The 23,641-nt window shown below is 58.2% G+C and overlaps 1 protein-coding gene and 1 pseudogene across 2 annotated transcripts; both read right to left on the minus strand.

The window, feature by feature from the left end:
* Positions 1–5,553: 5,553 nt before the first annotated feature.
* Positions 5,554–7,022, minus strand: LOC143401622 (ATP synthase F(1) complex subunit alpha, mitochondrial pseudogene; annotated as a pseudogene).
* Positions 7,023–15,744: 8,722 nt separating this feature from the next.
* Cdc34 (cell division cycle 34, ubiquitin conjugating enzyme) lies at positions 15,745–22,271 on the minus strand. Of its 2 annotated transcripts, XM_076852750.1 has the most exons (6): positions 21,969–22,271; positions 20,195–20,368; positions 19,685–19,771; positions 19,483–19,580; positions 18,943–19,077; positions 15,745–15,993 (listed from the first exon to the last, which is right to left on the minus strand). In XM_076852750.1, the coding sequence occupies exons 1-6, from the start codon at positions 22,143–22,145 to the stop codon at positions 15,783–15,785; spliced, it is 882 nt and encodes a 293-aa protein (XP_076708865.1). In that variant the 5' UTR covers positions 22,146–22,271; the 3' UTR covers positions 15,745–15,782. The 2 variants fall into 2 exon arrangements, with proteins under 2 accessions (XP_076708865.1, XP_076708870.1); XM_076852755.1 differs by lacking the exon at positions 20,195–20,368 and having other exon boundaries at positions 21,969–22,255.
* Positions 22,272–23,641: the final 1,370 nt, after the last annotated feature.

A 23,641-nucleotide genomic window follows, 5' to 3' on the forward strand; every position in this document is an offset into this window, starting at 1 on the left:
CGAAGGCGCCGGCAGGCACCAGCTACGGAAGCCTGGCAGGCGGCAGAGCCGCAGCACGTGACCCTGGTGGGCCTCAACTGCGACTTGGGGGTGGGGCCCAGGTTGCCGGGAGGCGGGGCGGGCTCCTCGGCTTCTGCGGCGTTATTTATTTACTTATTTATTTCTGGTACTGGGGATTGAGCCCAGGGGTGCTTAACCACTGAGAAACACCCCCAGCCCTTTTTGTTATTATATTTTGGACAGAGCCTCACTTGCTGAGATTGGCTTTGAACTCATGATCCTCCTGCCCCAGCCTCCCAAACCTCTGGGGTTATAAATATGCAGAGCTGTTCCTCAATAAATGGGCATTTTCTCCGACTAGGAGCCTTGTTCTTCTTTCAACAGGGATGCTCCATACCATGCTTGCTGCGTTATTTCTAAAGGTTTCAGGTTGAAATTGATGAAAATGGCACATTTTTTTGATATAAGTTAGAAGTAAAACTTTTGTGAATAATTTAAAAAGGTAAATTTTAGCTTATTTTTGTTTTTCTTGCCTTTTTTGGAGGTATAATTTATATCATGTAAATTGCATCGCAAAAAAAAAGAAAAAGAAAGAAAAGCCGGTGCTAAGTTCGATGAGAGGAAGGTCCCCTGCCTCAGCAGTAGCCGATTGGCCCTCAGATTAGACCCAGAGGGAGAGCAAATTGTTTCTTGGTGTGTTTCCTGTACAGGTTTTGGGCCATCGCACAAAGGAAATTTAGATCTAACTGGCTTCCAGTTCTGTGTTTTTATTGGGAACCCAACCCTGGGGACACCACGTGCAGGAATAACAACAGATGACAGAACTTCAGACAGCCATTAGGGTGGGCTCCACCTGGCCTTGTGGGAGTAGCTGCTGGTCCCCAGAGAGGACAGAAGGCTGCAAGAGAAGGGACCTTGCATCAGAACTAAAACCCTTCTTTTTCTTTCTCTTCCTCCTCCTCCCCCCTCCCTTTTTTTTTTAACGTGCTGGAATAATCCCAGGGCCTCTCACAGTCTCAAAAGCCAAAACTTCTGTTCTTCCAGGACACCAAGAAAGTGAAAGACAGTCCATAGAAAGAGGAATTATTTGCAAATCCTGCATCTGATAAGGAACATATCTAGAACATATAAGGAATGTGATTCAAGGGGCTGGGGCCGGGGCTCAGTGGCAGAGCGTTTGCCTAGCATGTGTGAGGCACTGGGTCTGATCCTCAGCACCACATAAAAATGAATAAAATAAAGGGTTTGTGTCCATTAAACACACGCGGGTGCAACACCCCCCCCCATTCAATGGTGGAAAGACAACCGATTTAAAAGTGGGCCAAGGGGCTGGGAGTGGCTCAGTGGTAGAGCCCTGGCCTAGCAGGCCCCAGGCCCGGGTTCCTCTGCAAGATAAAGATAGTAAGATAAAGGGGGCCAAGGCTCTGGATCCCAAGGAACCCTACAGATGCCAAAAGGCACCCTGTGTGTGCGTGTGTGTGTGTGTGTGCGTGTGTGTGCGTGTGCGTGAGTGTGTGTGAGTGTGTGCGTGTGTGTGCGTGAGTGTGTGTGCGTGCGTGAGTGTGTGTGCGTGCGTGAGTGTGTGCATGCGTGAGTGTGTGCGCGTGTGTGTGCGTGTGCGCGCGTGTGAGTGTGTGTGCGTGTGCGTGAGTGTGCGTGTGCGCGTGTGTGTGCGTGTGTGTGTGTGTGTGTGCGTGTGTGTGCGCGCAGACTCAACAGGGTCAGCCCACAGGGAAACTCCCTCAGGACCACAGCCAGGTGGGGGACTCACTGGCCACTCCCAGGAGGACCCGGGTCTGAAAACCAGATGGTAGATCTGGTGAGAATTCAAAGCTGGGACTGTCACACTGCTGCCAGGGACACAGGCTGGCACAGCCGCCGGGAGGCAGCCCAGAGGCTCCTGAAATGCACTTCCATTAAACTCATGTTATTGGGCTGGGGATGTGGCTCCAGCGGTAGCGCGCTCGCCTGGCAGGCGTGCGGCCCGGGTTCGATCCTCAGCACCACATACAAACAAAGATGTTGTGTCCGCCGAGACTAAAAAATAAATATTAAGAAAAATTCTCTCTCTCTCTCTCTCTCTCTAAAAAAAAAAAAAAAAAAAAGTAAAAAAAACAACAACTTTTGTGTTACTTTTCTTTCTTTGTGACGTTGGGGATGGAATCTGGGGTCTCCTGAGTGCTGGGCAAGTGCTAGCCACAGACCCCCACCCTCAGCCCCTGCTCAGCAATTCTCCTAGGCATGTACCCAAGAGCCGCGAAGGCCCGCTTCCCACCCAGACTCCTGCACCCGCGTACACAGCAGGCAGCACCCAGCGGCCTGGAGCATCCCTGGGTGGGCGGAGGGACCCTCTCAGTGCGACCCCCTGCTGCAGCGTGGCACCTGGCACGGCCACGTCAGAGCTCAAGGCCATGCATCCTGGGACCGTGGCAGGATGTCAGAGGGGCAGGCCTGAGTTTACTAGAAGAGGTTGGAAAAGGGGGAATTCTGGGGGAGGGAGACCGGGGACCCTCTGGGGAGGAGAGGGACAGAAGGTCCTCCAGCCCTCCTGTAGCAGGGTTCATCAGACCTTTGGGTCCCTGTGCCCAGAGCCTTATCCCATGGAGGGAACTGGACTCTGAGGCCAGGCAGACCTGGTCACGTGCCTGTGCTGACCTGTTCTGATTGAAACTTGTCCTTACAGATTTGACAGCTGGGGGCTTGGGGTCTCATTCCCTGGCTGAGTCCTGGAGTCTGGTCTGTGTAAGATCATGAGAGTCCCTTTGGGGACTTTGTGCCCCTGTCGGCGGGGAGACAGCTCTTCTGCTGCAGGCAGGTGCTTTGCTGACGGTGAGGCAGGGCCAGAGCGGCCCCAGGCAGATGGCCCTCCCAGAGCACGGTCTAGACTCACACCTTTAACTTCCTGTGCCACCACCCATGTCTGTGTCACCTGCAGGTGGACCTTGAGGGTGAGAACCAGGCACTCAATGGGAAATGACCAGAACAGACCAGTTCAGAGATGGGACATGGGTTCGTGGGTGCCAGGGGATGGGGTGGGGGTTCGGGGCAGCTCATGGGAATAGGCTTTCTGTTGGGGTGATGGGATGTGGTGGAGCCAGGTAGAGCTGAGCTGCCCAGGCTGCCCTCGAACTTGCCACCCTCCTGCGTGGCCCCCAGGTCACTGGAACCACAGACGTGGACTCTGTGCCTGGCTTCGGGGTGAGTCAGTGAGATGTAAACACAGCTCGGATAGAAAGCAGGGAGAAGCCCGTGGCAGAGGCCACGGTAGGAGGGTGGCAAGTTTGAAATCAGCCTGGGCAACTTAGACCCTGTCTCAAACAAACAAACAATTAAAAAGGGCTGGGGGAGTAGGTGGTAGTGCACCCCTGGGCTCCATCCCCTGTACCAAAAAACAGCGGGAGATGTAATTAGGTATTGGTGCCTGCTTTTGCCAAGGGGTGGGCATCTCCTTGGAGGGGCATGTGAATTTGCTCAGGAGTGGCAGGGAGGGGCGTGTCCACGGGAAGGGAAGGCAGCTCCTGCAGAGGCATTGCTTCCAGGAGGAGGCTGGGCAGAGGGCAGGGTCCAGGGCCCGACTGGGGTGCCCTGACTCAGGGCGGAGACTGTGGAGGTCCCTGCACACAGTGAGGTGCAGCTCAGGAGCCTGGGAGCCTTGAGCTGCCCAGAGTCCAGGCAGGAAGCCTCAGGCTGGAGAATCACAGGGGGTCAGGAGCTACGTGCAGGACGAGGACCGGGGAGGCCAGCTGGCATCAGAGCCCTGCAGGTCACAAACAAGGCTGGGCTGCGGAATTCCTGCCCTACCCAGCCTCCACAAGTCCCAGCCCTGGGAGGTTTCAGGGCTGCCAAGAAGCCGTGGCCTTTGTTCTCCAAACAAAGCCCACACCAGGCCACCTCCAGGGCTTGCTTGCTCCCCGCCCCTCCCTGGAGCCACTGCCCTGAGTCCCTGCTCTGCTCTGTCCCGGCCCCTCTGCCTACCAGGGACAGCATGGCTAGGCTTTTCAGATACAAACGGGGGACGCCCAGTTAAACTTGAAATTCAAATTTAAAAAAATAAATAAATGAGGTTGCATTTTGTTTTTTACTCATTCCCTCCAGGGGCTGGGGGGCCCTGCCCGCTGAGCAGTATGCTGCCCCTGGACTGCAGCCCGGGTCCAGGCCACTGGTGTCCAGAGCACTGGTGTCCAGGGCACACGTGCAGGGGCACCACCACAAGTCTTGGCTGCTTTTATTTATTTATTTATTCATGTGCCGGGTCCTGGTCTGTGCTGAGGACAGTACAGTGGAGGACAGTCCTCGCACTCTGCCCTTTCACTCCTGGCCTCCTGGCCATCGGGCTCCTCCAGTGCCCTTAGCCCTCTGTGGGAGAGCCCAGGGCCAGATCTGCTCTCTGGGGCCCACACCCTCCCTGGGGGGTGTCCTCCTGTGAGGACCAGCAGGACTTCCTGGACTGGCTGTGGGGGGGGGCAAGGGTGCCCGCCTAGAGAGGCCCCTTCCTGCTTCCCTGTCTCAGGGCTGGGACACCACGGGACACCTGTTCCTGGTGGATCCTTCTGCATTCAGTCACCTGCCTCCAGAGAGGGAGCTGGCCATGTGCTGCTGGACCCCCCACACACACACATCTGCAGCCAGCCCCGGCTCCTGGGCTTCTGTGTTCTGTGTGCTGGGGACGGAGAGTGCACCCCCAGCCCAAGGCCCAGGCTGCCCTGGCGCTCAGACCCTCCCCCCCAGCCTCAGGGCTGGGTGTGCTTGGCGTCCCTCGCGCCCTGTGCTGGGTTTTTTACTACCAACATGGAGCTTTTCATTTGTTTATTTATTCATTAGGTTTTTTGTAGTGGTAGGTGGACAGAATGCCTTTATTTCATGTATTGTTATGTGGTGCTGAGGATCAAACCCAGTGCCTCACACACACTCCAGTGCACAGCAGGAGTGAAAGGCCAGGCAGAGACACACACGTGTGTATTGTCAGAGCTGACCAATCAAGGCCACCTCTTCATCCACGGAGGGAGGCAGCACAGGCTGGGGTTCCGGACTTTCAAGGGGATCGGAGCCCGCGGGTCCCAGTGTGAGGGAGTGTGAGACGCCCCTGGGCAGGAAAGATCTCCAGCAGTGAAGGGTGGGTGGCCACTTAAGATGGCCCTGCAGATGCTGAGCAAGGACCTTAAAAAGAGTAGGAGAGTGACCCTTCTATAAATGGAAACACTGCTACTAGAAGAAATGAGGATGAAACCAAGCCAGTTTTTTTTTTTTTTAGTTGTAGCTGGAACACAATATCTTTATTTTTATTTATTTGTTTGTTTGTTTGTTTATTTTAGAGAGAGACAGAATTTTAATATTTATTTTTTAGTTTTCGGCGGACACAACATCTTTATTTTTATGTGGTGCTGAGGATCGAACCCAGGGCCGGGTGCATGCCAGGCGAGTGCGCTACCGCTGGAGCCACATCCTCAGCCCAATTTTTATTTATTTTTTTAATGTGGTGCTGAGGATCAAACAAGTCCTACCAATGAGCCACAATCCCAGCCCCCAAACCAGTATTTGATGTGAATCCATACTTTACGCCACAAATCCAGCCAAGAAGTTTGTTACGATCTCTTTTAGCTTTGCATCTGACCCTTCTGAGATCTTTCCATCAGCCCTGATATTGCCCAAGAGGCTTGGCGTGGACTGATCCCACGAGACACGGAAGCCCTCCCTGACTGTCATCTCACTGGGCTCCAGTTTATCAGGTCGGCCCTCACACCGGCTTCTTCTTCAGTAGACACGGGACAACACTGTGCCTGCTTCAGCCTCTCGGTCAGACCCACACCTCACTCAAGAGTCAATGAGTGTCAGCACCAAGATCAGAGCCAACCGGGCCAAAGCAGCCACCTCACACTATGGAGCCGACTCCCGACTCCAGCGCCTGGTCCCTGCCACCTGCTCCACAGCCCGGGTCCCAGCAGGCAGACACCTTCACAGCACAGCTCTGTGTCCTAGGAGCTCTGTCCCTCCGTGGCGGAGATGACGTGGGTAGGAATATAGGCAGACACATCGCCAGCCTGCTTCTGTGACTGGTGAAGCAGTCAAGACGCCACCACCAAAAGACCCATTATCACCAGGACTGGCCTCGGGCCAGACCCGACATCCACGGAGCCACAGAGACTTGTGAGGAGTGCGCAGCCTGATGGGCAAGTCTCAGAGACGGGCAGAGCCTGCCTGGCATCATCTCTGGGACGTGCTCTCACGGAACAGCCAGAGGGGGGCCGTGTACTGCAGAGGGGCACTCAGGAGCAGCCGTGAACGCCTCCGTGAGGCACCTTCACCGCGTCTGCTTCTGAGCCCCCTCACCAGCGGGGCCATGGCGGTTTGCAGCGTGGGTACGATATGGCTGCTTCTTCCTATAGCCATCCTTGAGACCTTTCTGGCTGATGACCGTCAGTGGCAAACAGTGCTCTCCCGCTCTGCCTCTCACCAGTAATCAGCTCACGTTGACCATGGCCAGCTAGGGCCAAGCTGGGCCAGTCTGCCTGGTTCCCCTGCAGAGATCTGAGGGGTGATTCCAGGGGTTTCGGCCCCTTGCCTACAGGTCTGGAACCACCTGGACCCTTTCCATCTGTGGGCTTCCCAACGGCACCTCCAAGAGGACCCAGGGGCTCCTCACCAGCTAGAACACCCAGAACGGCCCCTGCCCTCTTTACAGTGTCTCCTTTAGTGAGCTGCTCACTCCCAGCACATCTCCGCCAGCACGGCCTGTTTCCCACTGGAGAGACACGCCCTGGGAGCGGGGAAAGTCCACCCTGTCTTCTGCTTCAGCAGTCTTCACTTGTGAACCCGGGCAATACCGACACCAGCACTTCAGATGCGCCCAGTTTCTTCAAGGTCGACAGAGGCGTGGGCTCCAAGGACACGCCCCTCAATGACAGAGACTTCTGGGCAGTGCCCATCTTCTGAAGATGGGTGTTGGAGGCAGAAATGAAGGAGGATCCCAAAGCGTCTTGGGAGACCAGCCTGGCCCGCCAAGGAAAGGTGCGGGCCACAGCCATGAGGACATGCATGGACAGCGTCTTTGGTTTCTCCTCAAGTGGTTCCTCTGCAGCCCTGGCCTCTGGACTGACTCTTCCGTGTGCATTTTCATTAGAGTTGGGGGCTTTGAATCCCAAGCAATTTCCAGAGGTTCTAGAGGATTTTAAGTGATTGTGGGGAGGAGTATGGATTTTATTCTGAGGGCACTGGGGAGCCCTGGCAGGTCTTGGAGCAGGGCAGGATCCTTGCCTGATGTCTGCTGTGACTAGATGGCTCAGTTGTCAGGGGCCTGCGAGAGGCTGGGGTCAAAGCAGGGAGAATCAAGCGGAAGAGAGAAGGACATGGTGGGCTGCATGGGGCCCCCAAACATATGTTCCCAGAGCCTGAGCCCATGACTCTGTTTTGCAGATGTAATTAAGTGAAGGGTGAGACCCTCCTAGATTGAGGTGGCCCCAAATGTGATGACAGCACTCTTGAATGACAGGAGACACACATACAGAGGAGAAGCCGCATGAAGAGGGAGGCAGAGGCTGGAGCAGTGCAGCCTTGGGGAGCCCTGGAGGGCCAGGAGCTGGAGTGTGGGCAGCAGCGCCAGGAGCCTCTGGGGGCACCAGCCCCACCCCCAGCCGCACCTCCTCGAGGGGCCTCTAGGACTCTCAGCAAAACACAGAACCTGAGGCCCCGACCGAGGGCCGGGACCCCACCTCGGTGCACCTCGCAGAGGGGAGCCGAGGCGGCTGGCTCCGCAGGGGCCAGCTGTGGCTGACACAAGCCTGCCGGTCGCCTCTCCAGCCAGCCGGGTCCAGGCAGGCCCCTGGGCAAGGCTACCTGTAATAAGGCCCCATCTGTGGTCTGGAGTCAGCAGCCTGGGGCTACTTGACATGGCAGCTTTGGGACACCCAGGTGACGTCCTCCTGTCCAGGTGGAGGCTGGGTGTCCTCTGTGTGCCCTGGGAAACAACTGGGAGGGTCTGGGTCCCAGGTGGGGTGGGGCCAGCACCTTCCTGTCCCCAGGGCAACAGCCTGGGGAGCAGCTGCACAGTGGCTCACCTCTCTCTAAGCTCCAGGCCTCGGGCTCAGGGTTGGGTGGGGACATTCCTGGACCAGGAAGGAACAGCTGAGGAGGCCAGAGATAAGCAGCCTGTTGGGCGTTGCAGGCGCAGGCCTGGCCCCACTGATCCGAGTCCAGCTGGAGCTGTCCCAGACTGGGGGACCGGAGGCTGTGAGGAAGCCTTTCCTGCTGCTGGTCTCCCGCCTCCACCTCCCAGGCTCTCTAGGGCCCGGCCTGAGCAGATCCTGAGCAGGCCAGGGCCACCAGGGCCTGGCTCCCTGGGGGCGGGGGGGGGGGCGGGCAGGGGAGAGCAGCACAGGGAGGAAGCTCCTGAGTCCCAGAAGCCAGGCTCAGGACAGGCTTCTCCACGTGCACAGACAGCCCTGCTGACTCCAGGGAGGGCCCCAGGGGAGGGCCCTGGGACACAGTGAACGTCCACTGCAGCTGGATCCCTGACCGCCAAGTCCTGCCAGCATGGCACCAAGGTCCCTCTCCTTCTTTCACAGAAGCAGGACTGAGATCAGCTGGTGCCAGCTAGCCGCTGCTCTCCCAGGTCAGCCCTGCTTGTCCCACTGGGCAGCCCACTTCTTTTTGTTTCTGTTTTTTTGAGCCTTTTCCATGAGGGCCAGCTTCGGGACATGGGTGAGGACCTGGGTTCCAGCCCCAGCACCAACCGCTGCCAACAAGAACAACTTCCTGCGCGTGGCCTTCAAACCCTGCTTTATGGAGTGATGTGGCCACAAGCCAGAGAGGCCTGTAGCCTGGGAGAGAGCAAGTCCTGCCCATGCCTGGACCTCTGGGGTGAAGTGCCCAACCCAAAGATAAGGCCGTCAGGCTGGGCGCCGGGGCCACGCCTGTCATCCCAGCAACTCGGGAAGCCAAAACAGGAGAAGCCAGGTTGGAGGCCAGCCTCAGCGAGTTAGCCAGACCTTGTCCCAAAAAAAAAAAAAAAAAAATTAAAACTGGGGTTAGGTGTGGTTCAGGGTTAACCACCTGCCTGGCCTGTGAGAGGCCCTGGGTTCCAGCCCTGGCACCAAACGAGACAAAACCAGTAGAGCATTAAGCACTGTAGTTCTGACCCTCAACAGTTTGGCATGTTTCTGGTGGTTCTGCTGAGACCTCAAACGGAGGAACAGCTCTGAAGAGCTGCTTCTGTGAAAGGCACACGTGCCTCTGAGGAACAGCAGCAGCAGGTGCTCAGAGGATGCTGCTTTGGAGATGGAGCCTCGCTGTTGCCGGGCTGGCCCTGAACTCCTGGCCCAGGGGACCCTCAGCCTCAGCCTCCCACACATGAGCACATGACCCCTGAGGCCTGCATGTCCCCCACCCCCAAATGCCCCAATCCTTCCTGTAGCTCAGGGTGGCACAAAGCTGGGTCTGTGCCTTTGTGGAGCCTCATGTTTCTGTGGGACTTATGCATGTGCGTCTGGAATGGCTTTTCTCCTGTTAATGCACTTTACGGAAATCTGATTCATAGCCCAAAGAGCCAGGAAGAGTAGGAGAAGGTGTGTTTCTCTCCTGGAGGGAGTGAGGCTCCAGCATTGCTGCAGCGTGGACTGGGGACTGTGCTCAGTGAGGAGCAGAGGCACAAGGCCACAGTGTGTGAGCCAGTGACAGGAGATGTCTGGGACAGGGCAGTCCAGAGATGGACGTGGACCCGCAGGTGCAGGCTGGGGGGATGGGGGCCGCTCCTGGGGCCGGGCTTCCTTCTGGGGTGAAGAGTGTTCTGACTAGATGAGGTGCAGCTGCACCGGAGGATGTGCTGAAACCCACTGCTGTGCAGGCTGCATGGCTGGGCAGCCGGGCCTGTGACTTGTACACAATCACCGAGTGAAGTGCCAGACGCCGGACACCTGCCCAGAGTCCCTACCCGCAGTGCACACAGCGTGCTGGCCGGTCAGCACTGCCCCCTGCTGGCTCAGGTGCCCCCACCCTCAGGCCCTCCTGGGAGAGGCTTGGGAGGTACCCCTCCCTTTCCCAGGTTGCAGCTGCGGTGGGTGGGCCTTTGTCTCCCTACCCACGTTCCTGGTGCTGGAGTGCACCCAGGGCTCACACGCGCAGGGAGGTGTCTACTGCTGAGCTGCACCCCTGCCCTGGATTTATGTTTTTATTTATTTTTGTGAGTTGTATCCCCACCCCCTCTTTTATCTTTTGAGACACGGCCTTGTTAAGTGGCCCAGGCTGACCCTGAACTCCCATCCTCCTGCCTCGGCCTCTGAGCTGCTGCGACGACAGTGTGGCCCCGGCACCTTGCGTACGCAGTTCAGTTGGAATGAAGAGTCACTGTGTATCGGTCCTGCAGATGTGCCCAGTCTCCAACTGCTGCGTCCCTCCCTGAACCCTAGGGGAGGGTCTGCCACCGAGAGATCTGGTGAACTGGAGGGCCACATCAGAGGCCAGGAGGGCCAGTGGCTGATGACCCTCCTGATCCAGGACACATAGGGGCCATGGCAGTAGCCACAGGAGGCGTGAAGATGTTGGTTCAGGTCTTAGAGCTAAAGGAGAGGATTCAATCCACCTAGCCTTGACCTCACACTGGAGACCCGTCAGCTACCCTGCTGGAGGTGAGAGCCCATGTTAGCATCTGCACCTCTGTTGGGCAGCAAGGTCCAGTGGGGCTTGAGAGGCACCAAGGGGCCACTCCCAAGCCAGGAGCATTCTTCTCTTCTTTCCTGCCCCATGGTCTTGCACATGCCCTGGCCTGTGCCCTGGTCCATGCCCTGGTCCCCTTTGCTGCTCCCTAATATGTGACCCCGGCCAGCTCCTTTAACCCCTCTGGGCCTCGGTTTCTGCATCTGAGAAATGGGGTCAATGCTACTCCCACTTCCAGGATCCCCAGAGAACATGCTAGGGGCTGGCCCAGCTGCTTCCCTGGCCACAGGTTGAGGTGAGTGCAGTCAGGAGCCTGTGGGCCTTCTGTCAGGCTGAGCTGCCCCTGCCCACTACATGGTCACCTGGCAGTAGGCTTGGTTCAGAGAGCCGGCCATTGAGCAGAGGACGCAGGGCAGGGGTGAAGCTGCCATGCCAGAGAGGCTCCTGTTGCACATCCGGGCACACAGCAAACAGGGCTCCAGCTCCTGCAGTGTGTGTGTGGGCCAGGTGCCCGCCCTGGTGTCAGCCTCCAGCTGGTCACACTGCACAGCACTCCTGCTCTCGCCGCCTGGTGCTCTCTGGCAACACTGCTGGGCCGCCCCTCCCTGTCCAGCGGTGGGGAAGAGGAGCAGGTGAGTGAGGCCACAGGCAGACGAGGCTGTGTCAGGCTGCCACCCCAGCACTTCAGCAGCATGAGGGCATCCTCCAGCTGGAGCCGGCACACAGGCAGGTGCTGGCGGCCACCTTGGTGTGGAAGGTGAGGCGTGGGCTGCAGAGGTCATGCAGCCCAGCACAGCCTCAGTAGCTCCATCCTGAGGCAGCAGGAGCCAGGGTGTGGATGACAGGCCCTCCGTGTCCATCCCCAGCAGGTCCTGCGAGGGTCCTACCCGTCTCCACAGCATCCAGGAAGCCGTTCCCCACTCCTGAGCATCCAGAAGTGCCACCCTCCATGCCCCAGACCACCCGGGAACTCCCTCGCCCAGGACTGCACCTCTACAGTTATTTGTTCCAAGGTCAATGTGTGCCATCCTCATAAATCTGCCTAAATTAAAGAAAAAAGCTTTTTCTGCAGGACTTGCAGGTGCATCCTTGGTGCTACATGAAAGAATGTGGCCAGGGGGAAAGGGCAGCACTGAGACCAGGGCCTCCCATGAGCAACTGGATCAAGTTGCACCTGGATCAAGCCACACCTGATGTTAGACCTCCTCATAGACTTGTCAGTTACATGAGCCAACAGATCCTCTTTTGCACTTCAGTTTGGGGATTTTTATTACTGGCTACTCCAGAGGCAGGGCAGCACCAGGAGGGGTTTATTTAGTGGCTTCTCAATGGCAACAGGGACCAGTTTCCTGTGTTCTGCCACTAGGCAGGTAGGTCAGCTCTATCCTTGTGGCCACAGGTGTCAAACACATTCCTAAACTTGACAGATGGCCCAAATCAATCCAGTTGGAAGGCCCAGATCTTCCTGTACTTCTTGTTCCAGCTGAAATACCCCAGGAACCTGCAGCCCAAGCTGTCTCTAGGGAGGGGAAGGGGCACCCTTGTTTGCTTGTGTCTCAGGATGCCCTGCAGCTGGATATTGGGACTTTGGGATGTCTAGGGTGGCAGAGAGGTGGGGCAGGGGTACTTCTGGCTTGACTAGGCAGTGGGCAGCTGTCAACACCCAAGGTGGGGTACACAAAGACCCCCCAACACAGGTGGGTGCCAGCTTTCTGCAGTGAAGCCATGTGTAGGCATGAGTGGGGGTGGTGGCCTCTCAATTCCGAATAATTTTGGTGTCAAATGTGCTGCCCACGGGGAAGGGGATAGATACGGTCAGGTTAAGGCTAGATGTACCCTGCCCCACCCAAAGCCTCAGACCGCAGGTTTACCATTCTAATGGCATTCCCAGTGTCCCTTGAAACTCCAGCAGAATACACAGGGTGGCCCCGGTCCCCCCTCCCCATCACAGGCCAGGTGTAGTGGAGCACCCTGTAATCCCAACGACTGGGGAAGCCGAGGCTCGCCTCAACAGCTGAGCAAGACTCCATCTGAAAACAGAAAATAAAAAGGGCTGGGGTGTAGCTCAGTTCTAGAGCACCCCTGGATCCAATCCACAGTACTGCTCTAAAAATCCAACCTCCTCATGACCCCTCAGGCCCATGTAGCCCCACCTTAGGGCCCACTGAGGTCCTGCTGCTCCTTCTCCCACAAGGGACTCGGCCTGCTGGAGGGCTCCCCTGGATGCCCTAGGTCTGGCCTCCTTACCTGGGGTCTCCTGAACTTTCTCGCGGGAGTTCCCAAACACCAGGCATCACGCTCCACCCCTACTTGGCTCTCTTCCTTCCCAGGACTGTGCAGACACTGTGTCACACAGGAACGCTAATAATAGCCCCTTGTCCTAGAGTCAACATGAGGGTAGGCCCCAGGTCCATCCTGTTTCCATCAGGCCTAGAGAAGTACGCACTCAACAAGCAGGCAGCGAAGGGTGGATGGATAGGTGGACGGACGGCTGGTGTTTGGGTGATAGATGATGAGTGGGTGGATGGTGGACGGATGGATGGGTGATGGATGGATGGTGGATGGGTGATAGACGATGAGTGGGTGGATGGTGGACGGATGGATGGTGGAGGATGATGGGTGGATGGACAGATGACTTATAGAAAGATGGTGGGTGCTGGATGGGTGGGTGGGCGGATGGATGGTGGATGGGTGATAGATGATGAGTGGGTGGATGGTGGACGGATGGATGGACAGATGACTTATAGAAAGATGGTGGGTGCTGGATGGGTGGGTGGGCGGACGGCTGGTGGATGGGTGATAGACGATGAGTGGGTGGATGGTGGACGGATGCATGGTGGAGGATGATGGGTGGATGGACAGATGACTTATAGAAGGATGGTGGGTGCTAGATGAAAGGATCCCTGTGTGCACCCGTCCAGTAGGTCTCCAGCTCATTTAAGAGCCACTCTCCTCCAGCCACCCTGCAGCCCTGCCCTCCTGCAGGGTTGCTTCATTCCAAGCCTGCCGGGAGGGTGCAGAGACAGCCTAGTTTCCCAGGACAGGTGGTTGGCAGCTCTTGGGCCCAGCCCCCTTCAGACAATGAAGATGCTGTGGTTCTCACCATGGAGAAAGCCGGTGGGCATCCTGTCACCAAGTGGCCAAGCAGAAGCACCAACTCCTGCCACATGCATGGCAAGAACACGGGGCCTCGGTGCATTCCTGCCCAACACAGCCTGGGCGTGGGGAGACTGGAAGGACGGTGTACCACCCAGATCCCAGGGGAGGTGAGAGGCTGTTTCCAATCTTCAGCACCCCCTCTACCCACTACCCCCTCTGGAGTGCCAGAGCACAAGGCCTGTCTCCCATCTCACCTGCCCACAGCCCTGCCCTGCCCTTGCACACAGCAGACATCTCTCTACCTCCAGCCTTACCTCACCCAGAACATTTTAGAAGGGGTTTCTAAAGGACAGGAACTCAAGACAAAACTGTGAGACTACCAAACTTCCTCATGGTTTAATACAGTGCTCCAATCCCCACCTCGTATGTGCAGTCAGGCTTCAGTGCGACTCCTCTGGTGCTGGGATGGAGCCCAGGGCCTGGTGCAGCTGCACCAAGGAGCACTCTGCCTGAGCCACAACCCAGGCCTCTCCTTTTTCTTGTGGTAACAAACACAGTTCATCTTAGCCGTTTTGTAGGGGAAAGCTCTGCAATATGCCCACCACCCACCTCCAAGGCTTCTGCCCAAACCCAAACTGTCCTCTTGTTAACACCCACTCCCCACCCCTCAGCCCCTCCCTTGTGACTGGCTCCCAGTGGTAGGGGCAGCAGGCAGGGGCTGTGCCTGGCTGTAGCACACCACAGGGTCAGATGCGGCAGGCCTGTACCTGCCTGTCACTCAGCCACTCAGAAGACTTGAGGACTATGTTCAAGACCAGCCTGGGCCATGGGGTGAGACCCAGCTTCACATGATTAAAAAGTGCGGGGGACACAGCTTTATGGTAAAGTGCCCCGATTCAATGCCCAGTACCCCCCCCAAAAAAAGGAAGTTTTGAACAGGAAATTCATAGGCACAGTGGCCACCTCCATCACCCTAGCAACAAGAGGCTGAGGCAGAAGGACTGTAAGTTTGAGACCAGCTTGAGCCACTTAGTGAGACACCCTGCCCCATTTTGTGCAGTATTAGGGACTGAACCCAGGACCGAGAGCATGCTATGAAGCACGAGGCCCTGGACCACCCCCAGTACTGTCCAAAATAAAACCCAAGCAAACAAAAGAGCTGAGGGCTCAAGTGGCAAAGCTGCACCCACCAGCAGTACGGTCCAGGGCCTACCGCACTGTGCCCACTTGGCTTGGGCCCTCCTGGGAAAGAGCCAGTGTAGCCCAGTTGGGTCCAGGCATATACCCTTGACCTTGGGCATTCAAGCAATTCCAAGGTCAGCGAGTCCAACTCCTGAGTCCAGCCCTTCTGGATCTTTCAGTTGCACAGACACAAGACCAGCAGTGTCCCACTTGCCACCAGTGTGAGAGGCACCCTTGGGAAGCACCAGAGTCCACCCCGGGCCCTGAGCATCCAGGAAGGGCCACTTCATAAGTGCAGAGGAAACTGGCTTCTGTGGATGGGGCCCTTTCCCTTAAATGCAATAGGGTGTTCCCTGGCTACCCCATTTCCTAGGCTGCAGAGGTGACCATCAGGCCCAGGGACATGGCTCTGCCCAACCTTGGTCCACTGTGGAGGCACAAGGGACCAGCAGTGTGATGACCTTGGCCCTGGTGCCTCCCTGAAGGAGGAGTGGTCTGCCTTCTCACAGGCAGTTTTATTTAGATTTCAAACAAACCACAGGAGAAAGGAGGTGACCTCAAAGCAGTCCGTCCATTCAGGAGCTAGGACCCCAGCCTCGAAGAAGCTGCTGGATAGGGCCCGCCCATGACCCTGGCTGCTTCGGCTCTGCTGGCTCTGCCATCCCAGGAGGGGGCCGGCAAGCCAAAGCCCGCGGCTCTTCTCTGAAGCAAGGAAAACCCAGAACCGCACGGGGAAGAAAGGACACCCAAACGCGACGCCCAGAGCAGGGCAAGGCCGTGCCGTGAGGTAGCCTGTCGAGAGAGCCAGCGTCCGTCCCATGAGGTAAAATCTGAGAGTTTATTCGGTGGACGAGGTGTCAAGACTCCTCGGTGCCCGAGTCATCCTCGTCGTCCCCGAAGCAGCTGTCTGCCTCCTCCACCTCCCCGTCCTCGTAGTAGTCCTCGTAGAACAGGTCCGCGCCCTCCTCGGGCGCCGGCGCCTTGGTCTTCACGCAGTACTCGGCCAGCGTGGTGGGCACCTTCACGCCATCGCGCTCTGCGTCCACCTTGGTCCCCAGGACCTGCTTCCTGGGGGGACAGGATGGATGAGGGGCTGCTCTGATCCTGGCCCACCCCCCATGGCACATCAGGGCTACACTGCAGAATAGGAAGCCAGCGGGAGCAATGCCAGGGACAGCGGGCACAGCACGCGGCCTCTGCCCACAGAAGCTGGCTTTAGGGCCACAGCCACAGGGAGCCTCGGTGGCCAGCCTCAGCTCTGTGCTGTGCTCATGGCAGGCCACACCCAGGTTCTGCACGCCCTGCACTACACACCACCCGACCCACCCGACCCCAGGAGGTGGTGCCAGGCAGGAGCATGGCTGCAGTGCCAATAGTGGGACTGGACACCCTGGCCATCAGGAAGTGCCAGGGCTGCTCAGGGTGCGGGTTTACACAGGGAACGGTGTGGCACAGGCAGATGCTGACCCCAGCCTCTGGCCTACAGCTTGTAGAGAAGATGCAGACGCACAGGAACAGGGACCATGGGGGAGGAACTGAGCCCGGTCTTGGCCACCTGTCTGCATATTAGGACAGACATTGCACCTGGCTCAGGCCTCTCCCGTGGGCACTGCAGGAGGGGGTGGGAGGGCACTGTGCCAGCTGCTCTGGGCCTTCCCGGTACCAGCCAGGGCTCTCCTGCCTGTCCTGCAGAATCCAGCAGGACACAAGCTCTTCTGAGGCCTAAAGATGTAGTTAGAGCCAGCAGTAGGCAGAGAGCAGTGACCACAGTCCCAGGTGGGCACGAGTGACCCATGGGGTTCTGAGGAATGAAAACAGTCTGGCTCTCTGCTCTGGGACTGTGTGGGAGGTGGCAGGGAAGAGTGCCAAGAGAACGGGCACCTCTGAGGGCAGGTGTTGCAGGGGTGCCTCTCAGACTGCCAGTAGAGGTTGGTGGCTACCACAGCTTTGGGACAGCTGCCCAGAACAACTGTCCAGTTCATTAGGGGCATGTGGCAGCACGTGGCACCCATGCGAAACACCATGGGTGCAGCATTTCAAGTTCAAGGCATTCTGCTCACAGCAAGTGCCAGGGCAGCAGAGAGGACAGACCAAGCACTGGGAAGAAGGGGACAGAAAGGAGGAGCCCTTGTTGTCTCCTTGTGTGTGTGTGACCACCCGGGGCCAGCTACAAGCGCAGAGTGTGGCGTTTTGCCTGGCTAAGGGCAGCAGCAATGCTGGGGTCAGGTGGGCAGGCTGCTCTGTGTGGACTGTGGGGCAGCAGGCCTCTGCAGAGGAGCAGGTCCAAGTGCCAGTCCACCAAGGGTCAGTGTGTTTGAGATGGTGCCTCACTGACCCAGACAGATAACTCCTAGTCAGTGGGGACAGGTGTACATACACCTGGCTCCAAAGAGTCTCATTGCATGAAAGTGGCACCTCACAACCACACCAATCAAGGTGCCTCCCAGCTTGTTTTCTGTTTTGGCAGCATTGGGAATAGAAGCCAGGGGTGCTCCACCACTGAGCTGCACACCCAGCCTTTTTAGACAGGATCTCCTGAGTTGCTTAGGGCCTCACTAAGCTGCCCAGGATGACCTGGAATTTGCAATCCTCGAGTCTTGGCCTCATGTGCCTCTGGGATTACAGGCGTGGGCACTGTGCCAAGCTATTTTTTTTTGGTGGTGTTGGGGCTTGAACCCAGGGCCTTGTGCATGAAAGGCAAGCACTCTACCAACTGAGCTGTATCCCCAGCCCCAAGCTACTATTTTAAATTAAAAAGCAAATTACATGTTTGTCCAACAAAAGTGAGGACCCTGGTTCAATCTCCAGCTCCATAAAACACAAAGATAAATAACGAGCTGAGGGCTGGAGCTGCGGCTCACTGGCAGAGTTCCTGCCTGGCATATGTTAGACACTGGGTTCAATCCTTAGCACAGCATAAAGATTAATAAAATAATTACTAAAAAGAATAAGTTGAAAAGTGTTTCAAGTGCTTTCTTTGGCAGCAATGTACAATAAAAATGGAACGACCGAGGAAATTAGCACACTTCTCGTGCAAGGATGACACACAAGGGAGGCATTCCATATTCCATTTTTTTTTTTTTGTAGTGCTGGAGATTGAACTCAAGGCCTTGTGCATACAAGGAAAGCACTCTACCAACTGAGCTGTAGCCCCAGTCCCGCACTCCATATTTCTGAGAAAAGAATAAAGTATTTGGAAAAGACACAGAAAAGGATTAGGTCAATCAAAAAATGAGCCAGTAGGGCTGGGGCAGCTTGGTGGCAGAGCACCTGGCCAGGATGTGAGGACTCATGTTCCACGAACACCAAAGCAAGGACTGAGAAACCCCGCTGAAGAGTGACAACAGACAGCAAGAAAAGGAAAAGAGAGGAGGTCCCCACAACTCCCCAAGAAACGACTTCTTTTGCAGAGTCACCTCTTGACTCAGAGGAAATCGGAGCAGGCAGAGAGCCACCGGGACACAGCCCCGCATGGCAAGTTGTCCAGGGCTGTGAGTGCCAGCGAGCAGCAGACCGTAGGCCTGCTTGGCCCTCAGCGAGTACGCAGCACCAGGCTTGCCTGGCGGACCCACCCCCAAGGACCACAGCAGCAGAGGCCACTGTCCCAGGGAGAGTGCCGCCCTGGTCGGGTGCAGGAAGGACCAGGCACATCAGGGCTGAGTCACAAAGCAATGAGACACTAGGAACTCTTGAATGCTGGGGATGGGGCCTTCACACTGTATGCCACAGCGCACACAGACACACACACTATGTGGACCACGTGTACATGTGTGTTCACACGCCACACTTTTCTGTGACACAAAGAAGGAAAAAATACCACCATGTTTTCAAAAACAAAGAAGAGGCCAGAAATTGGGCTGAACTGGCTGGACACTTGTGACTGGGGTTGGTGTCCCCATGTGCAACTGCTGCCCCTGGGCAGAGGTGGCCTCCAACAGGCTAGAAGGCAGGAAGCACTCGTCAGCCTCGTTAGCAGAAGCAGGTGGCCTGCTCTGGGGTTCAGAGCCCCGTGCTCACCGGATGATGTCCGTGTACTCCCGGTCCTTCCCCTTACTCTCTTTCCACTTTCTGTACATCACCGAGGCATCCACATTGGCCGGTGAGAAGGTGTTGGGCTCGTTGAGCAGGGAGATCACACTCAGGAGGATGGTCCTAGGGGGACGAGTGGACTGGAGTGCGGTGGCTGCAGAACCCAGACTTCCATCTCTCTCAGGCCCCAACTACTGAGGCCTCAACCCAGGAGCCCCTAGAGGCCCCTGTGGGCCCTGTCTGATCTGCTCACACTTCAGGGCACCACCAGGCAGCAGGAGCTGGAGTGGATAGGGGCTGCTTCCAGACTGAGGGCTGCCCTCAGAGACACCCAGCATCAGGAGCCCACCCTCAAGCTGGGGCTCCCAGGGTGAGCAGCAGGATGCCTTGGGATCTCCCCGGGTCTGGTTTCTGGGTGGACAGCACAGTGCCACAGGCAATAGAGACACAGACGCCTCTTCCCACGTGTCCCCAGGGCCAGTCCAGGGCACAGGTGCCACCAGACTTGCATGGTGGGCCTAGCCTCACCTGACGTTCTGTGTGGGGTTCCACCGCTCCGAGGGCAGCTCCCCACTCTGTGGGTCATCGACAGGTGGGTGGAGAATGGAGATGCACACGTCCCCTGTCTGAGTGAGGGAGACAGCGGGTTAGCCCTGGCTCCCACTGCCTGCTCCACTGGAGGCATGACCACGGGGAGGCAGAGGCCTGTGCAAGGCTTGTGTGCGCTCACCTCATAGATGTTTGGGTGCCACATCTTGGTCAGGAACCGAAAGGCTGGTGGAGAGTAAGGGTAGTCGATGGGGAACTTGAGGCGAGCCTGTGGGGTGGGAACAGCAGGGGTGGCTCAGTGGGGGCTAGGCCCTGGCAGAGTTCCATCTCAGAGGACACTCTCCGGGTGTCTGGGGAGTGTGTCCCACGATGGACAAGTGACGATCTAGGCCAAGGAGGAACAGGGCTCACTGCCCAGTCTCTTGTGGGCCTAGGGTCAAGCCAAAGGCCATGTCCACGATAGGCTGCCTCAAACCTTTCTGAGGCTGCCTGGGCTGACCCAGCCCCACGACGTGCAGGTGAGAACGTGGGAACGCCAGAGGCTGGCAGGGCGCCAGTTACCCGGAGACTCGTGGCCCCAGCCCAGCATGGCTCGTCTGTCCTCTGGGAGACTTACTCCTCGTCACTGCCTCTCTGAGGGCTACTCAGGCCAAGGGTCTGAGTCACCTGCACCAGTGCCAGAGCTGCTCACCTGTGGCCAGGGCCCTGATGCTGCTCCTGCCTCTGGGATCTCAGCAGGTAAGAAAGGAATCCTTGATGTTTGTTTGGGGGGGCCAGCATCTTGGGGGTGCTGTGAGCTCCAAGAGGTGGAGACTAGGCTCCTAGAAGTCTTATGGAGAGGGATGCCTCCAGGTCCAGGGAAAACCTGCTGAGGCCAGAGTGACCTTGGAATCTGGGTCTGACACTTGCCCAACAGGTGCTCAGGACTTGAAGGCACCCCTAGACCCCTGCCAGGTTTCTAGGCCTGGATCTTGAGCCTCACCCGACTAACCCCCTGCACCTTTTACTCTGAGCATCTCTAGAGACCCTTTTACCACTTCACAAATCAAGGGTCACAGAAGGAGAGACCTTGCCTAAGGGAGGAGCCTCTGCAGCTCCTGGTGCTAGAGCTCTGCCTGCAGCAGGCTTGCATGGTCCCTAAGAAGATGAGGCTGAGAGGAATGCACCTCAGGAAGGACTAGGAAGCAATGGTGGCCTTAGGCACCTTACAAGTCCCCTACTTCGGGGGCTGGGGTTGTGGCTCAAGCAGTAGCGCGCTCGCCTGGCATGCGTGCGGCCCGGGTTCGATCCTCAGCACCACATACAAACAAAGATGTTGTGTCTGCCGAAAACTAAAAAAAAAATATTGAAAATTCTCTCTCTCTCTCTAAAAAAAACCAAACAAGTCCCCTACTTCCACATCCCCTTTACAAGTCTTTGCCCCCACCGCAGCCAACCATGCCCAAGACAGGGGAGCAAACCTTAGTCCCACACTGGCTTCTGAGGACAGACCTGTGGCAAACATGATCCTAGCCTGACACCTCTTTCTTTCTCTAGAGATGGGACTATCCCCCTAAAGCCAACCCTGGAGGCTCTACCCACAATGCCCTGCAGCCAGTTTGGTGGCTAGTGCCAGAGATCCAAAATCTTTCCTTCCTGACTGCAGCCTTGCCTAAAAGCCTGGCCTGGCCTCAGGGCGGGGGTGTTACCCCATTCTGGGTGCTGCTAAAACTATGAAGTGCTCTTGGAGACTTTTCAAACTGGACTGCTCCATGGGTGGGGATGCAGGAAGACTCAAACCTGTTCCCCCACCCAACCCTGCCCTAAGACCTGGGACCCCAACTCAGCAATTGCCCCCAAGTAGACAAGGCGGGTGCCCTCACTCACTGGGCAGGCGAGGTTAAACACCAACTCACAGTGGAAACAGACCTGTCTTGGCCTCACCCGGCAACTGGGACCTGGGCTTTGGTTTCTCTCTGTTTGTATGTGACAGTGGGGACTGATCCTGGGGCCCTGAGAATACCAGAGCAAGCATTTTACCACTGCTAAGCTTCCCGGGCTGATCTTCCACTTGCCCTTCTCCTGCCTCAGGCTCCATCCTGAGGAGCTGGGAAGACAACCGTGCACCACCACTCCCGGTTTCTGCTCCCACCTCAGGTAGGGAGACCCCAGTCTTGCTCCGCTGGCTCCAGACAAGGTCCTGAGACCCTTAGAGGAATCCAAAGCTATGACTAGGCTCAGATCGGTTCGGTGGAGGAAACCGCCCTGAATGTGGCCCATGTTCTTGTCACATAAGGCAGAATCTGACACTCCGGGGGACAGCCCTCGGCTCCCTGCTCCCAGCAGCAAAAGCACCCGCTCATCCTTAAACCACCAGAGGGCAAAAGGTGCCCGGAGAGCAGCGAGACCGCAGAAGCCGCCCGCCCGGCGTCGCCGAGACCCGGTTACATAAGGCAGGGCGGGGCGCCGAGCCGGCCGCCGCTCACCTTGAAGTAGCCGCCCTCGTAGTAGGTGTTGGGAGGCCCGAAGATGGCCACCTCCCAGTTGTACAGGTCGCCCTCGTCCACCAGCGTCACCCGGAAGCCCTCCACCGGCTCCTCCTGCAGCCCCTTGAGCTCCAGCAGCAGCGCCTTCTGCGAGCTGGGCACCAGTGGCCGGGCCATAGCGGCGGCGGCGGCGGAGGGTCCCGGGGCCGGGGGCGCGCCGGGACGCGGGGCCGCCGCGAGCTCGCGGGACGGACCGGGCTGCGCGCTGGCCGGGGGGGAGCCGCCGCCTTCCTCCGCTACGCCGCCGCCGCCGCCGCCGCCGCCGCCGCCCGTGGCCCCCGAGCGCTCCACCCGCGCCGCCGCCGGCGCCGCCGCCCGCCTCGGCCTGACCCGTGCGCCCCACCCGCCGCGCCTGCGCGCCGACGCCGGGCCCCGACTGCGCCTGCGCGCCCGCCCGCGGGGCACGCCGGGAAGCGCAGTCCGCCGCCCGCCCGCGGGGCACGCCGGGAAGCGCAGTCCGCCGCCCGCCCGCGGGGCACGCCGGGAAGCGTAGTCCGCCGCCCGCCGCGCAGGCGCTCGCGCTGCCGCCCGGAGCCGAGCCGCGCCGCCGCCGAGCTCCGCGGACGCCTGTGCGCGGGAGGCGGGCTGCTCCGTCTGGCGCGGTCTCCGCGGCTCTGGGGGCCTTTTTTGTGACGTCCTGGCGGGGGTGGGGCCGGGGGGCGGGGGCGACCCTCCTGCTTTTCGGGGCTGGAGGAGGCGGGGTGCGCGGAGAGGGCGGGCGATCCGCGGGCTTCCTGCGAAGCCGGGCCGAGGATTCTGGACCACCTTCCCATTGGGCATCCTCTTGGCAGCTTTGGTTCTGCACTAAATTCACGCCAGGGCCCACCTGGTGGACCCCGGCTCCCGACCGTGACGGAGCCTGGCCTTTCCTTACCCCGTCAATGGAGTCTGAGCCCCAACCTGGTGGAGCCTGACCCCCTGACCCCTCGATGGAGTCTGAGCCCCCACCCTGATCCCCGCCTTGAGGGTCTCCCCTAAAACCCCCGTGGAGCCTAGGCTCCACCCTGACACCCCACCTTGGCCTCCACCCAAGCTGGTGGAGCCTGGACCATGAGTGGTGGTGCTCTCCTCTTGGAGCCCACCTGAGTCTTGCGTGAGACGACGACCAGAGGCAGCGAGGAGGTACCTGGAGGAAGTGCGCATGAAGGGAAACAGCCTTGCAAAGACCCTGAGGTGGGGCAAACCGGGCTCAAGAGGCCAGCAGACCCCTGACCCTGGGCTTCATTGACCCTGAGCTCTGGCCTGCTGGGTCCTGTTCAGATACCTCCTGGCTACCTGGACTTTGGTGTGGCAGCTCAGCAAGCCTCTGGCACGGAGGACCTGCTGCCTGCGGCCTCTCATGACGTGGCTGGCACAAGGGCTGCACATTGGGCAGCTGTGGCAAGCCTCAGGCCGGGTGGGGGCGGCTCCCTCATGTCCAGGCCCTGCCCTCTGAAGCTGCCATCTGAGCTGGAAATGGGAAAGGAAACATCAGAGGTGAGGTAGGCAGAGGAATCTAAGGAAGCCCTGGGTCAGTGACAGCTCCACGTGCTGCTCAGAGCTGCCCTTGGCCCTCCTCCCAGGCCCTTCTGCCCCACAACCCGGGAGGTTGGGGGTGTCCAGTCAGTGCTGCT

Source organism: Callospermophilus lateralis, chromosome 1, assembly GCF_048772815.1.
Source record: "Callospermophilus lateralis isolate mCalLat2 chromosome 1, mCalLat2.hap1, whole genome shotgun sequence".
NCBI classification, from domain to species: Eukaryota; Metazoa; Chordata; class Mammalia; order Rodentia; family Sciuridae; genus Callospermophilus; species Callospermophilus lateralis.

Excerpts from the sequence above, each read along its gene's own strand:
- Cdc34 (XM_076852750.1), bottom strand. The coding sequence starts at position 22,145 with ATGGCCCGGCCACTGGTGCCCAGCTCGCAGAAGGCGCTGCTGCTGGAG. Across the intron at positions 20,369-21,968 it reads ACGAGGGCGGCTACTTCAAG|GTTTTCCCTGGACCTGGAGG; the intron begins GTGAGCGGCGGC and ends TGGCCTCAGCAG. Across the intron at positions 15,994-18,942 it reads GAGTACACGGACATCATCCG|GAAGCAGGTCCTGGGGACCA; the intron begins GTGAGCACGGGG and ends CTGTCCCCCCAG.